The sequence below is a fragment of the Gossypium hirsutum genome, chromosome A01 (genome assembly GCF_007990345.1).
Source record: "Gossypium hirsutum isolate 1008001.06 chromosome A01, Gossypium_hirsutum_v2.1, whole genome shotgun sequence".
NCBI lineage: Eukaryota > Viridiplantae > Streptophyta > Magnoliopsida > Malvales > Malvaceae > Gossypium > Gossypium hirsutum.
Window position 1 is genome coordinate 7,385,535 of NC_053424.1, and position 17,456 is coordinate 7,402,990.

Consider the following 17,456-nt stretch of genomic DNA (forward strand, 5'->3'; position numbering starts at 1 on the left):
TCTTGCCCTCACGTCCAAAAATCTTCATCTTCACCACCAGCTCCACCATTTTCTTCAGCTTCAATATCTTCGCCATGCAACATTGATAACTTCCTCATTTCCAACTTCATTTTTCTTAGCTTTCATTTTCTTTATCTGTTTTTGGCATAGATATCAAGAAACAACCAAGTGAATGTTTTTGGACAACGATCAACACGCATCCAATTGCCCTGGCCTCCCACATCTACTGCATTTTAATGCTCTTCCTCTACAGAGTGCTGCCCTAACTTTTTTTAAGCAACCCAAGCTGCAAAATAAACCTGAAGACAGGAATATCAATGAATGGGGATATGCAGAAGAAAAAAAAATGAACTTCTGGAGAACTTAATGGGTGATATATACTGTAAACTTCTGGAGAATTCTTGAACTGCCCTAAAATCATATAGGATAACGACTAGGAGCATATTTGGCATAAAGTGAATGTTGTAACGGCAAAAGTTCAAGATATACTAGGAATGAAGAAGAGTATAAATGGTTGAGAAGCTATGGGAAAAGACCAGGGTGTGTCAAAAGCACAAAACCAGTTTTCACAACAACAGTGGACATCCAAAAAATTGTTGATGAAAATCAGTGGGTATATGTATAAATGGATGCTTAGACAAACATATCCACCAATACCAGGAAAATGCAATTAACAAGTTCGAAAGAGGAGAAGAAAACAGCACTGCACCTCAGGACTCCATACAGCACATTGTGATGAACCCAGATTCCAGCAATACCATAACGATCATTTATAGGACCTAGGAGACGACCAAGCCACCCAGGTTCGTCGCCAAACCCATCCCAATTGTCATAGTCTGGTTCCTCCGATGCTGAAGAGCTATATGCTTCATTTTCACTATCACCTGCATCATGGACCAGCTTCTTTGGTGGTTTTCCATCAGTCCCACCACCGCACAAACCACACCTTCTCCCTTGTTTGATATGTGACTTGCCAATCATATACGCAGCTGCTTGATTGGACTTCTCTACCTCATATCATTCTTAAATTCCGAATGTTTTTCATCACCATTTACTAAGCCATCTCTTTTGCATCATGAAGACCAACATCTTCAACTTCCTCTGGACCATTATCCACTTCTACAGCATCCTCTTCATTTCTCCTTCACTCTGACATTCTAACTGTTGTACTTGTTCTTCTGTCAGCTCCACTCTTTCACTGCTCCAGTCACCTCAAGAATTTCATGGCCAATGCACTCCTCTGATTGCATACAGTTTGATACTTCTTTATCATCTTTAACCACCTCATCCGCATTGCCATCTATTATCTTCCCATTTCCATGACTCATTTCACTCTCTAAAACTACTGGACCCTCCACAACCTCATCACCCCTATTATTTCCAGGATTCGTTTTGCTTTCTAAAACAGGTGCACCCTCACTACCCCATCTCCTTTAATTTCTTCTTTTTCCAACTCCGTTTCTTCTTCCATGCCACAAATCTCAACCTTCTCTTCACTCTGCGAACCACTTGAAGCCTCAATACTCCCCAGCCTCCTGGATTTCACAGCTACCATTTCCCCTCCATCCGATTCGTCCAACTCCTCCGCCTCCTCCTCCTCCCCTCCTTATCTTCATCCTCATTGCCACCTATATCCTCAAAAGCTTCCTCCTCGATAAAATCTCTCCTCCACCTTCACTTTGACATTCACATTCTTTCTCCTTGTCCTCAATCTTGATCTCCAACTCCCCAAAGTCAGCGCCTCCGTGATCGTCTCCTCCTCTTCTTCCTGCTTCACACTCCCTAAACTCCTACCCCCCCTAACAAACCTCTCATTCTTCCTAATCTTCTGCCTTTTCCTCGGAGGAGGAGGTGATACATCCAGAATAACCGGTGCCTTCCTGGCTCGTGAGCTCCTACGGAGCTCGAAATCCGCACTTCCGGACCCGTCAACATCGTCCCTCTTATTCCCTTCACCATGGTTCCTATTATACTGTTCCTCACATATTGCATCTAATCTCTTATGTTTCTGTCGAAGCCTACTGCCCGATTTTCGCCTAAAATCACTCCGCTTTGATGAAGAAACCGAGGTAGGTGATAATTGCATGACCAAAACCTCCGCAAAATATATATAAACTTTCTCCCAAAGTTATAAACTATTGCATACGATATCCTTTCAAAAGATTCAGGCAAATGGTATTCAATTAACGATCCATCTTTCAGTTTTTTTAAAATGGGTGATTGAATACAATTTTGAACAAATATAAAAACGATCAAACTCAGGATTTGACTCACCACGGAGACGCTGAGTCGGATCGTTCCGGCTTGGGAATCGAAAATGGAGAGAAACCCATCAAGTTAAAATCGCTTAAAAGTCAATTTAGACCAAAAAAAGTCTGGATTTTGAGTGGCTTCAAGTTTTGGATTTCCTTTTTCAGTTAAAAACTAGGGCATAAGATTTTAGAGAAGAAACACTGTCGTGCGATATAATTTTATGTTCATCTCACGCGCGTATAAAAACGTGAATTAGAATGAAATTTAATTTAAAAGATTGGAGTCCAAGGATATTAAAGGTTAATAGGGTTTTAATGAATTATAACCCTTTCAAACCTAACTCAAATCTACATTTTATTATAATAATAACTAATTAAATTAAAACTTAATCCATATTATTTTTAAATTTGTTAAACAATGTCTTTTAATGTATATAAAAATCGTATTTTATAAAATATTTTAATTTCTTAGGTGCATTATATTTTTATTATATATGCAACTTTAATCAAAATTAAAAATATCTTCATTTAGCCAGCTATTCTTAATTAGATTGGCATGAGCATGAGAATTATCATCAATGCAGAAGCACGTGGATTCGATTATAGGTTAGAATGAATTATAATAATTTTAGGCATTATATTAAAAAATAAATATTTTAAAATCACTATATATGAATTATCTAAATTAATAATACATAATATATTTAAAAATTGTTAAACTAAATAATATTAAATCATTGATTTATTTTCTTAAAAAATATATAAAAATAATATTACATTGTCTTTTTTTTAAAACATTGTTCAAACACATGGTAATTGGAGTTATTAACATGAGATTGTTGCCCAAACTTGGCAAATGAAAGCACGCGCTGAATTGAAGAGTGGGATATTTAGTGAAATTGCTTCATTTTTGCGACCAAAAATGCAAAAGTTGCCGCCAAATATGATGGATTTATATGTTTTTGATGAAAAAAATATTAAAAAATAAAAGATTGGGAAAATATGTTGATGTCATTTGTGAAGTGAAATGGGAATAAGGTTTGAAAGTTCAACGGCTCCTTTGAAAGGCTTCCATAAGTATCTTCAACTTAGAAACACAATTACATGATACGAATAGAATATGAATCAAGTACACAACATTGATATATGAATCGCCAGGCTTATGATTTTGTGTATCTTACAGGAAAATGACAAACAAGTTCAAAAGGGAAAAAGGGTCAATCTAAATGTTCTACTCAAAGCTTGTTCGATGAAGAATTCGACCAGGCATCAACTGGATTAAAACTCGAAAACATCAAAACTGAGGATTCCAGATAACTATTTCTCAAAATGATCATACTTTATGTGTAATGAAGTACCTCAAGGTTTATATTTAGCTTAACGCTGCTTATTGCCTTTGTCTCGATGGATGTTGGATACGGTTCTCAAAGAGAAATTCAACTTTTTGAGATACAGGATTTCTCTTTGCAGTAACTTGCATAAGTGCTCCATCGACAAGCATGCGTTGCAGTACCCTTGCTATATTTTTCGAGTCATCAATACCTATATGGTGACATCCAACGATGGGATTTCGAGTTGTTTCATCATTGACATCATTCCTCTGGCCTGTCATCCATAATCAAACAGTTCATAACACAGATGATACGAAAAAAGAAGAATAACATCCTTAAGTAATCAGTGAAATAAAACCAAATGTAACCTTGATCACTCTCTATATTTCTATCTCCTTCTTCTTGTTGTTTAGGGCTATGTTACCAAGACTCGAGATACATGTTGAATACAGATATTGTCCAACAAGCGCATACTCAATTTGCTTTAGGTTCGTTCATGTATTTGAAGGATCTTACTCTCATATGCATGTTTGAAAATGTGCCAGATATGGATATTTTAAGAATATGAGGAGTCTGGATAACATAGATTGAAAGAACGGAGTGATAATGCAAGGTTAGTTATAATAAATAAGTACAAACATGATTATGATTTCAGGTTCTGATCTTGCATTTCAGTACCCTTTCAAACTTGAAAGTGGGAACTTTTATTTTTTGTTCAAGGCTTAGAAAAAACATGGCTATACAACCAGTTATGGAAGCAACAGACCTTTATCTTATTGGGACAGAAGCAGGTTCAGCCAGGATTGTAATGAGCATGTAACATTAAAGCTCAAAAATAAAATTTATCATTTCAAAAAATGAGTATTGGCCATGGATTATCCATTTAAAGCTTCAAGATGCATGAAATGCAAGAAAGATGAAAGCAATGGCTCGGTTTAATTAAAGCTCGCAGTTACCTCACGGCCATAAAAGTTTAGATATACATCCTTTAGATTGATCCATTCCATAAAATATGGAGGTAGCTTGATCCCAGAAACTTCACATTGCTGAGGGATCTTCGTCTTCAAATCCCAGTTTCCACTAATATCAAAGAGACAAACACTCTTCAGCGGACGAAAACAAAATATATATATAATTTTTGAGGAGTTTCAAGACTCACCAAGTTACAAATGCTCCACGAGTAAGGCGGCCACCCCTTTCCTTTTCCCATAGGTTATGTTGACTTAGCCAAGCTTCAAACTGCTGCATAACTTCCTTAAATGGCTGAGCCGTATCATGCCAGACTCTGCAATCAAGTCCAATTTTAGGAACAGAACTACACTTTGATTAGCCATAGATTCCTACTTAATTTGTAGTACGTATCAGCCGCAGATTGAAAATGACATACTGATACAGTAGAATAGAATTAGATTCAGTATCACTATCACCCGATTTCACCATATTTTCCTTCAATGTATTTGTTTACTGATTGCTCACTATTTTAGTCGCCTCACAAACTGTACAGTGTTTTAACTTTCTTATGAGTGGCTCAGTTTCATCTAAGTTAAACCACTATAAATTAGCATCCGATATGGTAACAAGAAAAAGCCAAAATTGAATAGCACTGGTGTCAAACATACTTAAAAGAAAAGGAAATGGAAACCTGTGAAAGAAATCCACTAAACTCAAGGATTTTGCATCTATAAGCAGCACAGGAAACTCGAGTATCTCGACTTTCCCTTCCAGATCAATCACCAAAAGAAGTCCACATTTTGAGAGCGTTTTTTCTCAATGTCAGTGCCATTAACTTGAAGATCTCTGGAACAGTCATGATTAAATTTCTCTAGATGGGAAGGATCATCCATCTGAATCGAAAAAGTAACTAAATTAGACATCAGAACTAACAATACATAATCTTATTTTTTCATATATATTTCAAAACAAGAGCCCTGCATTTGCCACATTCAACTTCAAGAACAATAATCAACCAAAGTTACATCTTCAATTAGATTCCAAGGCTAATAAGAAACAAAACATAACCCTATACTGGAAATGGCAACATTGCCTTGAGGCTCAAATAATGCAGCTGAGGACCTGCAAGTCTCTGCAACCTAACCTTTCTTTAAACCGGTATTCAACTTGACTATAAAGGATGCTATTTCTGACTTTTGAGTACTTTATGAAACCAAACACCAAGCAAATCAACATTATCCTAATAAAATAAGGCTTCACTCCATAATCATTATTTTACTTGCTCCCTGCTATTTGCATATACATTTGGGGGTTGTTAAAAGGAAAAACAAAGAGAGTTTATGAAAAATGCAATGTGCTTCCTAATAATAATAATTGCATGCAAAACTAAAGTCGTCTAATTGGTTATTCAAAAAGTTAAATTTTCACCCACATAACAAAACCATCAGGCATTTAAAATTAATTCAAACAGATGGTGGGCAAGAGATGAATTGTGAAACCAAATGCATGAAAATCAATAAATAGTAGCATCGTCTTAGAGATTGTAATGAAGGGTAGGTGTGGCAAAAAGCTAGCAGGCAAACCTGGGTACACTTGCCTTGAGTGAAGTACAAACACATGGGCCTCCAACGACTACTGCTGCTAAAGACTTGGGTATTCATTGCAGCAGACAAAGGAGGAGGAGGTGAAGGCGGAGGAGATGAGTAATGGGCTGTTGTTGAAATTTTGTATGAAGGAACATGAGATAGAGTGGAACTGAAGAATGGGTTTTTGATTGGAGAAGAAAATGAACGGCTCCAGAAGCTAAAGATTCGACCGACAGGAATCCTAGTAAGGTTAGCCATTTTCGGAAATGGCTAAGGTTCGGTTCCAACTTCCAAGAGCAAGATTCTTATAGTAGTACTTTTAGCACTACTTTTAGACTATGAATGGATATTTTATTATTTTACTTTTGTAAAATATTTGATGTAATTTTCCTCATTTTTGTCATTTTTCTTGGAATGGTGAACTATAAAATATTGGAAATAATTGAAATTTTGTTATTTTACTTAAATTTTATTGGATTTTAAATTTATGTTTATATTTTATATTTTCAATTTAGTTTATTTTTAGTAAGAACTAAAAAATAAAAACATTTCACCTAATATCTTATTAAAACTAAAATAGTTTGACATATCTAACTAATATTAAAATAACCTTTAAGTTAAATCCTATTTTAATCGACAAAAAAAATTCATACTTTATTAACATAATTTTCCTCCCTTTCTTTTGGTCATCCTAACCTTAATCATAACAAAACATTTTATGAACATGTCAGAAACAACTGAAAATAGACCATCGAGAAGATGCCTCACTTTTCTACCATCACAACCAAACCTTATAGATGATGTCAAAGCACTTCAGGAATAAACATAGATCCAAATCAACTCCTTCAATCACCCCCAATATACACATTCCTTTCTGTATATATCTCACTGGTTTCCTTAGTTTGCACACTTGCACTTCTAATTATTTGCATTAAAGCTATATAAACCAGGAATTCTAATTAGCTAGGAGAGGCTACAATGACTCAAAACTGAAATGCCAAATGGGGCACGAGCAACTGCTTCCGTCACGTACTATCTTCATCATGAGGCTCCATTTCTGTGAAATCTTCTACCACATCAGTTCTAGCAGTCTGTCTACTCAATGTGCGTTGCTCCTCTATCTCAACGAGTAACAATGGATCGCAAATAACTCTTTTTGCATGCACCATCTTAGGGCAAGCTGATAGAAGAAGAAACAGTCAGGAATGAGAGTGAAACGTAGATTCAATAACCCCATAATGAAATCATTATTGAGTACCTGATTCAGGGCATTTGGCATTGTTATGATGGGATTTTATGTAGATCAGGATAGCATTCTTTTCGTAAATGTGCTTGCAGTCCATGCTGCATTATAGGAATAAACAAACTGAGTATAGGTTGAAACAAAAGTGTGGAAAAAGACATGCATCCCAATGCATGCTCAAGTTGCTAAACAATTCAATCATATTGGCAACTCTAAAAGGCCACCTTGCTATGAGGTAGATTTTCAGGATTTTCTAAACTGAACCGAGGAAGCCATTGGAACTACCATCCTTACTATCATTCACATTGCAGTGTAAGAACTGTTATAGATTTGTATCAAAAAAGGGCCACGCATGTTGCTTTTCTCGAAAGTTTGAATGGCAACAACATTAATAAAATTTTCCACTAAGAGCAAATACATCTCTCAAAATATAAAGAAAATATGATTTTCGCCGTGCTTCGCAATACCTGCGAACTGGTTCTGTTAGTTCAGTAATATGCTTTCCAGTCAATGGACATTTAAGATTCTTAATACTGCTCTCTGTACTGGTCATAATAATATCCTCCTGCTCTTCACCTGGCATTTGTTGTCCAGCATGATGAACGTTCTGTGGAAGATTCAACAACGGATATGTAAGAAGCCCCACTTGAATGATGATATACAATAGTTATAAATCATGTTACCAGTAAAACTAAAAAAGCTTAAAGATGGTCGTTGGTAAATAGAGGGATAGATAATATCCATTAGCATCAAGTATTCACTAATTTTAGCATAAGAGAGAAAGACAAAATGAGAATATATTTTTTTCAGTTCACAAGTATAGCAGCTGTGAGCCAGGCTTCATGTATTTAGTGACCAACAGAGTTCCCACCAACTGCATGCCAATACCAATCACTCCTATTTCAATATAAATGCACTGAACAGCAGCCCTTACCATAATCTCCCATAGCATGTATTTATTCAGCTCAAACAAACCTTCACAATGGTCCCCCAACTGTCTCTTTCATTAAAGAATATAACCTCTTATTGGAACCACATCTAATAATTCCAGATTTTTAGTTTAGTGGTTCTTGACACAGTATTAGCACCTCCTTGGCATAGTGATTTAGATTCTAACCTAGCTACCACTATTCTAATTGATGCTAAGTTCCAGTAGTAGGATAATACTTTGTTCACTCTTCCATTCTAGTAAACTCACACAGGAGAGGTAGTGAATAAACCAGGCAATACAATATCATCACAACATTTTTGAAGACCAGTCATCCCATATTACCTAGGAATCGAAACTATAACACATGACCATACTTACAGCTCTGCTTGGTTAGGACATCTGGTGTTTTCATACTGAAGAAGCATGAAACTCCAACAACAACAAAAAACATATCCAGTACTAACATTAGATCAAACCAAAGGTCCATGTTATATCAATAAAACTCTTATGTTATTTGACATGCTTCCTTTGGCCATCATGCATTTATGAATTCTATAATCTAACTCTTTAAGTACATAACCAAAGCCACAATGAACTTTAACCTTTCAGAACAAGAGACAATCCTCAACCAGGAGAAAACATTTGTAAGCAAATTCTCGAAATGCTCAGCATTATACATTTTTTCCATCATTCATTTTGATAGATGTTAGGTTCTTACTCCTTTTCTTCCACCTCTCTCTCTCCCCCCTTGTCAGTATTCTAGGATAAACCAAACATCAACTTTTTTTTGTCGCCATCAACCAAACACCAACTTGAAACATGCAGATATATGCAGAAGGAACTGATTCTCAGAAAACTGAATTATCCTTACTAGTTTGTATTTCTGTACAAACAAACATGAATATTTTTGTCTACATATGTGCATACATATGCATATAAATGCATGTGTAATATAAAACCTATGATGTTTCAGACTAAAATCCAAGAACACTGGTCCTATTAAAAGTCCAAAAGATAACAAATGACTTGAAACTTCCGTCTTAATAATTTTAGAAGTGATTTGATGAATTTAAAAAACCTACCCAGACAGTTTGCTGGAACTGATGCATCAGTGGATGATTCTGTGGATGTGAAGATGAACCAGCTTTGACTTTTTCAAACTCGGTGTCAAGCAACTTCTTAAAATCAGTTAACTAAAGTTAAAACATACAAGCAACAGATGATATTAGTTAGATACATATTGGCACATCTGTTTAAAACAGTATTAAACCAAAAACTTATGCATAGAATAAATATTATTAAACTTGCACCTCAGGCCCTGGTCGGTATGCCTCTGCAACAGAATGAATTGCTGATGAATAATGTAGACAGTTTTCATGAGCTTCTACCAGCTCAGCAACAGCATTTTCTAGCTGCTTCACCTACAAAGTGAATTCCCAATATCATACTGCATCAAAAAGTACTTTGAATTCTGATTATCTGTAAACTTTTGGTTTGCAAATCTGCATATCTCTAAAGCATTAGATGTTTGGTTTAGCTTATTTCATTTTATTCTTCAATATTACTTTTACCCTCTTTCTAGAATACGATGATCCACAATCCAGAAGCTGTAGTAACAAGAGAAATTAAAACACACAAACCACTTCAAGAGCTAAAAGTCAAGCAAAGCAATTGGTCCGAAAACACGGAATCCGTAACAATGCTATAACTAAAACCCCAACCAAAAACTGGATTGCTGTTATATAATTGACCACCTCGCTCATCATCCTCATTAATCAATCAAAGTGGGAATTTTGAGCAAAAGAATGCTTGCAAAATAATTCTAATAATCTAAAGCATCTTTCAGGCTTTACTAGAGCAGAAGTTCAATACTTTAAAAAAAAAACAATAATTTCTTATTACCTAACAAGTACAATGGTTTTAAATTTATGGGTGTTGCAGAAAATTTAAACCCATTTGAATCCCAAATTTCCCCATTTCTTTTAACACATTAGATGAGGCTAATCAAGCACCAAGCAAAAGAAGAAGAAGCAGAAACAAGCTAAAAGTTATAACTTGATTTATATTTTACATACTTCCAGTAACTAAAAATGGGGAAAAAGATAAATTTATGTTTTAAAGGGTAAATATTGTCATATAAAATAAAATCAATATAACAATACCATGTCAGATTGATTATCTCTCTCCAAGTCTACAGCGATGTCCTTCATCAAATTCAAAGCTTTCCTTATATCCTGAAAAGGAAAAACAAGCTTTCAGATTTGCTTTGTAAAACAGAAAACAATTTTCAACTTTAATGAAAACAAAAAACTTACGGATACAAGCAATTGATTGTCAGAGTTAAGATTGGAAGCCGCGCGTCTGATTCTGGAAGAAACGCCATCAGACCGAGATGCCGACGTCGACGCCATCTAGGGTTATGGATCGGATCAGAGTGTTCTGCGGGTTCCCGGCACTGAGGTTTTTGGAGTACTGAGTTGGAGGGAGAGGGAAAAAAAGAGGGAAGTAGAAGATATAATTCTAGACAGAAAAACGCTGCGTTTCGATGCCAATAAATGCTGCGTTTGTTCGTCTCTATTTTTATTTGGTGAAAAATATACCTAGTCCCTGTACTTTTTTATATTTGGAATTGAGTCCTTTTATTTTTATTTTTAAGAATTTAATCTCTCTGCTTTTTAAATTTCAAAACTTAAGTTTAATTATTAATACCATTAAAATTATTTTATTAAATTCATTGGTGTGACATTTTAAAATAAAAAAAAAAGACTAACTTATCATATAATGGAAAAAAATGATATTGTAATGAATTTAAATTTAATGAAAAAAAATTCAACGGTTTTAACAATTGAAGCAAATAATCAAATTTAAAGTTTAGCTTTTTTTCTAAATAAATGAGTTTAATTAAATGAATTCAAGTAATTTGATTTTTATTTCAAATATGAAGCTCAATCAAACTTACCCGAGCTTTGAATCTCAAATGTAAGTTATTTTGAATCTAATTTGCTTGTAACTTAAGATCAACTCTAGTACATATTACATATTTATTTATACAGGTTACAGGTGGTACTAAAAATAATCGGGTAAAGCTTTGGTGTATTAGGTGAGTGTCTATCTTGTGGTAATAATGGGAAGATCCTATAAGACTGAAGAGGATCTTGGAGGTTAGTGTGGATCTCACAGGATGAATACTCTATCATGCAGGGCTCATATAATAAGGTCACAAAGAACTTAATCAAAATGCAACCAGATGTGATGAGTGTAATCAAACTTAATCGTAGAAAATTGGAATTAAATTTATGAGATGCGACGAGATGTAATTTAAAACATTTTTTAGTAGATCTCCCCAAGATTTGGTAATGAATTTTAATAAGAACAAGATCTCATGTGAGTGAGTGTTTTTTGTTCGGGTATTTGATATAGCAAGCGTATCCTTAAGTGAATTATTCTTTTGCTGAGATACTTGTGTATAACAATTGGCCCTAATTGATGGGATAAGTTATACAGTAAAGTATTGGAAACGGTGAGTCTTTGGTGCAATGGATGGGTGGCGATGTTGTATTGCTATTAGTGAAGTTGAGAATGTAAATGTGTATTTTCTTCTTTTGACTCTTAGGGATAAAAATTAATGTATATTTAATCCATCCTACCTTTATTGGAGTATGCAAGTGATAGTTGTCTTCCACATGTTTTTTTTTTTTGAAAAAAGTGGAATAATTTTCTTCCATAATCTATTTGAATCAAGTTTGAATTTTGAAAATTATCGAGTTCATGAACTTGTCTAATATTTTGTTTATTACAAAGTTATGGTCAAACTAAGCTAAAAACATTTAGGTTTAGAAAATTATTCTTTTAGGACTTTCTATATTCAAAAGTCATAAGTACTTCGATTAAAATTAAAGTCAAATTAAATCAAACTCCAATTCAAAAGATAAAAATTCCAAATTTTATTTAAACAACATCAAAGTTTTAATTATTAGAGTGTATTTGTTTTATATTCACAGCTAATAAATGCAGGGGCGAAGCTAGAACAATTTTGTAGGGGGTCGGATGAAATTTTAATTATTTACAGTCTATATCTTTATAATTTTTAAAGGATTAAATTGAATTTTTATAATTTTAAAGGAGGTTAAAGTGAAATTTTACATTTACTAATTTAAAATTTTTAAAAAATCTCAAGGACTTAAATAGCAATTTTACATTTTAAGGCCTGGGGCACTCCTAACCCCTGAGATTTGCCATTGAATGAATGTGTAAGGCTGTAATACAACTACCATTTAATGTGAAGTATTTTCTTTATTCAATACCCTCATATAAAAACAAATAATATAAACTTCAAAACATTACACTTCATCTATTGAATTGATTAAATTAAATTATTTAATTAAATATTAAATAATTAAACAAATTCAAAACTTTAGAATCATATAACTTTCTTAAAAAAGAAGCAGTCAAGGATTTGAACATTAAATTTACATTATGTTACCTATCAATCTATGGGACTCAAAAACATGTTTCTTGGAGCTGTTCATGAACTGGATTGAGTTTATAAATTTTTAAATTTTGTTTAAATTAAATCTAGGTTTATTTTAAGAAAAAAAATATTTATTGGACTTAATTATAATTATTTCACGAATTTCTCCATACTTTTAGCTCATAAATTGACCTTTTCAATTTATTTTTTTAAATCTTCACTTAGTTGATGTTGAGTTTGAAGAGGTATATAATAACTTATGGGCTGATATTTAATGTTCTACTAATAAATAAATTTTGAAGTAGCTTTTAGTTATTGAAAAAGAAATTGAATTTAGTTATTTAATTCCATACAATATGATACATATACTACCTATATGAAATCATCAATTAAGACAGCTTCCAAAAACCACCAACTTGGTTACCTTGCTATCAATTGTTCACTTTTAAATATTATTTTCTTAGGATCAACAGTATGTTTACTTTTAATTAGTGTAAAAACAGTAATGACGGTAAAATTAAATATTATAGTGTAAGATAAAAAATAAACTAAATACATTGCACCCATCGTCCATCTAAATCTATCCTTAATCAACTGATTATAGCATTTTACAGTTTTTATATATATATAAATCAAACACTTTTAAGAGCAAATTATTCCCACTCACATATTACAACTCAATTCATAATGTGGACTTATTTTAGTTCAAGTACTATAATGTTAGGATTCTGTTTAGATTTATTTTAGTTTTTTTTTCAATAAATTTATTCTACTTTAGGTTTAAATATTTTTTTGATTATTAGCCTAATTGTGTTTTGTAAATTGATTATTGTTGAGTGGAGGTCTGACTTTTTTGAAGAAAGTCTTCAAAGTATCGTCAATTCAATTTGGGAGTTGACAAATCCTTCAATGGAAAGTATTGTTCTGGTGTCATGGTTTTGTCCCCGGTCTCCATGAAGAGTTGTTGTATGGTTCACAGAGGGGGTCATCTCGATTGGTGGAGATACAACCTGCAAGAGCTTAAGGGAGAAGCGTTAGTATTGTGCACAATATTAATCATGGAGAAGGTGGGTACGGGAATTCAAACCACCAACCAAGGTATATGTAGCCTTTACATTGCAACCATGGTACATATGCATTGATCGGTGGTCCGAATCTTTGCACTCGCACTCTCCATAATTTATATTTTATACACTAGTAACACCTCTCTCAAATCTTGCAAATATCACTAGTCGAGAAACCCCCTTCATAAACCGTACAACGACTTTCCACAAAGGCTGAGGACAAGACCCCGACATAGGGATAATACTTTCGAAAGCAACGTCAATTACCTAATAGACAACACTTTAAAGAATTATCTCGAAAGAATTGATCCTATCCAACAATTATGATTACAACTATTCGAATGTATTGATTCTAACTACAATTATTTTTTACTTGCAATTATACTTATATTTTTGCAAAAGTATAAAATAGAAAAGGAAATAATTTAGAGAAAGATTCTACTGTGTTAGAACAGAGAAAAGACAGAAAATGATTGATTTTTTTTTCTTTCTATAAGATGAAAATGATTGATTACCAAAGAATGATGCATGCACGACAGTCAAAGGGATTTTGTCTAAGATGCCACTTGCATTGGGCATTAAGTTGGATGAAAACAAGCAATTATAAAGGTCAAAAATCACTTTGCCAATATGTAGGACAAATTTATCATCATTCCCAAAAAATCCAAATCATGTTTCATGATTTTTTTTTAAATTTGAAAATTTATGTGAAACATTTTATAATTTTTAGTTTCACTTGTGGGAAATTAAAAATTCAATTGTCAATTATATCGATGACATTTTGATGATCTATATAGCATGGTTTCTACAAAATTAACACTAAAAAGAAATCCTGAAAAAGATTCTTGAACCCCACAGCTTCGATTCACTGCATAATTTAGCCATTGAATCATATATATATATATATAATTGCCTTATACTTTTCTTTTTCCTTCTAACCAAACACACTCTAAAAACTCTTCCTACTATTTTCTTACAAATTTAAGACACCCAACAAGAAGCATGTTATTGCACCATCAACACAATAAACAAAAAAGATCAAATTTCCCATAAACCCAGCTTAACTCCAAGTTGACCTATCACCACCAATCAAACAAGCATAGAGTTCATCAATTTGCAACACTTCATGATCTTCATGAAAGCTCGAGCTTCCCCCTTCTTCACTAGACCCTGTCGAATTGCAAGAAACAAAGTAGTTAAGAGGCTGATCTTGTTGTTGTTGATGATGATGATGATTAGCTCTTTGATTATTATTCATGGCAAACATAGTCTCTTGAGCTTTCCTTAACTCTTCTTGAAGATACTTGACATCTTTCTCGAGCCTTCTTTTTTCAGACAATGCATTCTCTAGTTTCACTTGAAGTGTGTTGTAATCGAGTTCCAAGCTCTGTGTCTTCCATCGGGCTCGCTTGTTTTGGTACCAAATCGCCACTTGTCTCGGTGGAACACCCAGCTGGTTAGCGAGTTGAAGTTTGAGCTCTGGTTCAAGCTTCTTGTTGGCACTGAAACTTCTCTCTAGCAACCTTCCTTGCTCTTGGTTTAGCCTCTTTTTATTGTATTTTGGGGAATATAGTTTTTGGCTTTGGAAATCCATAATTTTGAGAGACCTAAAGAAAGTAAATTTGGGTTGGGAATTTTCTAGTGGCTTGATAACCCTATATATACATATATATATGTATCAAGTTTTGATTAAGCCATTGAAGAAGGGGGTCCTACCAAAAAATGAAAAGGATATGTGAAGAAGAAATAGAAGAAGAGAGAGTGAGGAGGCTAGGCGGCTTACATATAGCATTCAAGTCATGCATAGGTATTGTCTTCACGTGGATTGGTCCTACTCATGCAAATATATATAATATGTTATCTTATATATGATTGGGTGAAAATTAAAATTAATTATTTGTTTTTCTTCTTCTTCTTTTTTAAGATTTCGTTGCATCCAAAACATTTCTAAAATAAATCTCTCCAACATACTATTGATATTTTTTTTAAAAAATTGTGAAAAAAGTGGGGAATAAATAAATATACATATATATAGCTACTTAATCGATTCTTGATAAGATGATTGATTAAATCAATCCTTTGAATATATAAAAAAAATAGGCTCTATTTTAAGATAAATATTTTAATGCACAACTTGTGTAAGAAAATTTACTTGAGTGAATGGGAACATATTTAGTCTTATCGTATCATTACAGCGAAAGCTATATATAAGCAATTGTTTCAAACTCAAGTGTCCATATATGGACCGAATCCTTTTACTTTCTCAAAGAAGAAAGAAAAATAAAATAAATAGAACAAAGTGAAATATAATATATATATATATATACACCTGCATTTTGGAGTTGTTAATATTTGACTGCAAGATTGAACCAAAAAATATGTATATATTTTGACTATCAGAGTCACAATTTGATCAGAACTGGCGGCCGACATTGCAACATAAAAAATAATAGTTAATAATACGAAAACCATTAGATGCATGCTTTCTCAATTGAAGATGAAATGTATGATAGTGTTTCCTTTTAAGATTATATTTTGGATGCTGTACAATGCTCTTTGAGTTCAATTTTTATAAGAATATAAAGTTTGATAATAAAAAAAAAAGGAAAGTTAGGTGCCAGATTGAATATTGAAGCTTAATTCAGATACTTAAGGCTAAAAGAAAATTTAAATATTAAGTTGAAAAAACTCTAGTACCAAATACTAAATTGAACATTAAAGTAAAATTTAGGTATTAAATAGTATATTAATAACTTGGTTTTAAAATGTGTTCTCTGGGTTTAATTGGTGGGAATCATATTCTCATTGCTAAAAAATCATTAATTTTTTTAGAGATAATTGCATCAGACATTCCCAAACTATTAGCCTTATTCTAAGCTGGTCCTCAAACTTTAAAATATTCTAATTGCATCCTCAAACTATTGATGTTATATCAATAAGGTTCTTCCATTACTAAAATAGTTAATTTAACCGTAAGACATCAAATCTTACGTGACAAAGAAAATTTTTCATTTTAAATTATTTCACATAAAATTTCATGTGTCACTTAATTGTTAAACTAATAATTTCAATAATAGAATAACCTTATTGCTATAACATTGACAGTTTGAGAATGTAATTAGAATATTTTAAAGTTTGAGGATCAATTTAGAATAAAAATCATAATTTAAGGATGTTTAGTGCAATTATTTCATATTCTTAAGAATGTAGCTTTATTTTAGGAGGTTTTTTGTTCATATCTTTTCTTCGAATTACTTTTCCGGAATGTGATTATTCGACAAATTAATATTTTCATATAGTTAGAAATAATTTTGAAGCAAAATTATCATTTTTTAATTATTTTTACAAAATAAATTTTTAACAGTAAATTCATAAAAATAATTAATTTTAAATTAATTTTAAGTGCTATCAAATTAAAACAATTTACATTCTAATTCAAATATATTTTCAATATTTTAAATATATTTTCTATTTAATCATATGCTAAAAATATAAATGTATATTAAAGAGTTAATTACACCAAACATCCCCAAATTATGACACTCATTCTAAATTGACCCTAAGCTTCAAAATGTTCTAATTACATCCTTAAACCATCTTCTTTCATTATTGAAACCATTAATTTAA

At 32.8% G+C, this 17,456-nt stretch overlaps 2 protein-coding genes and 2 pseudogenes across 2 annotated transcripts; all 4 read right to left on the bottom strand.

The window, feature by feature from the left end:
• LOC121207904 (E3 SUMO-protein ligase MMS21-like) overlaps window positions 1-110 on the bottom strand; it is a 4,522-nt pseudogene extending 4,412 nt beyond the window's left edge.
• Window positions 111-3,446: 3,336 nt separating this feature from the next.
• Window positions 3,447-6,378, bottom strand: LOC121203538 (uncharacterized exonuclease domain-containing protein At3g15140-like; annotated as a pseudogene).
• Window positions 6,379-6,866: 488 nt separating this feature from the next.
• On the bottom strand, window positions 6,867-10,815 carry LOC107916848 (E3 SUMO-protein ligase MMS21). Its single transcript, XM_016846214.2, has 7 exons — window positions 10,610-10,815; window positions 10,457-10,528; window positions 9,605-9,715; window positions 9,377-9,487; window positions 7,831-7,970; window positions 7,379-7,464; window positions 6,867-7,300 (listed from the first exon to the last, which is right to left on the bottom strand). The coding sequence occupies exons 1-7, from the start codon at window positions 10,703-10,705 to the stop codon at window positions 7,146-7,148; spliced, it is 771 nt and encodes a 256-aa protein (XP_016701703.2). The 5' UTR covers window positions 10,706-10,815; the 3' UTR covers window positions 6,867-7,145.
• Window positions 10,816-14,667: 3,852 nt separating this feature from the next.
• LOC107917129 (homeobox-leucine zipper protein ATHB-52) lies at window positions 14,668-15,534 on the bottom strand. The gene has a single exon (XM_016846514.2). It carries the CDS (start codon window positions 15,421-15,423, stop codon window positions 14,890-14,892), a length of 534 nt encoding a protein of 177 aa, XP_016702003.1. The 5' UTR covers window positions 15,424-15,534; the 3' UTR covers window positions 14,668-14,889.
• Window positions 15,535-17,456: the final 1,922 nt, after the last annotated feature.

What these genes read in the sequence shown, in the direction of transcription:
- LOC107916848 (XM_016846214.2), bottom strand. Translation starts at nt 10,705, where the DNA reads ATGGCGTCGACGTCGGCATCTCGGTCTGATGGCGTTTCTTCCAGAATC. An exon ending in CTAACAGAACCAGTTCGCAG is followed by an intron (nt 7,465 to 7,830) that starts GTATTGCGAAGC and finishes CCTATAATGCAG; the next exon opens with CATGGACTGCAAGCACATTT. An exon ending in TGCCAAATGCCCTGAATCAG is followed by an intron (nt 7,301 to 7,378) that starts GTACTCAATAAT and finishes TTCTTCTATCAG; the next exon opens with CTTGCCCTAAGATGGTGCAT.
- LOC107917129 (XM_016846514.2), bottom strand. Translation starts at nt 15,423, where the DNA reads ATGGATTTCCAAAGCCAAAAACTATATTCCCCAAAATACAATAAAAAG.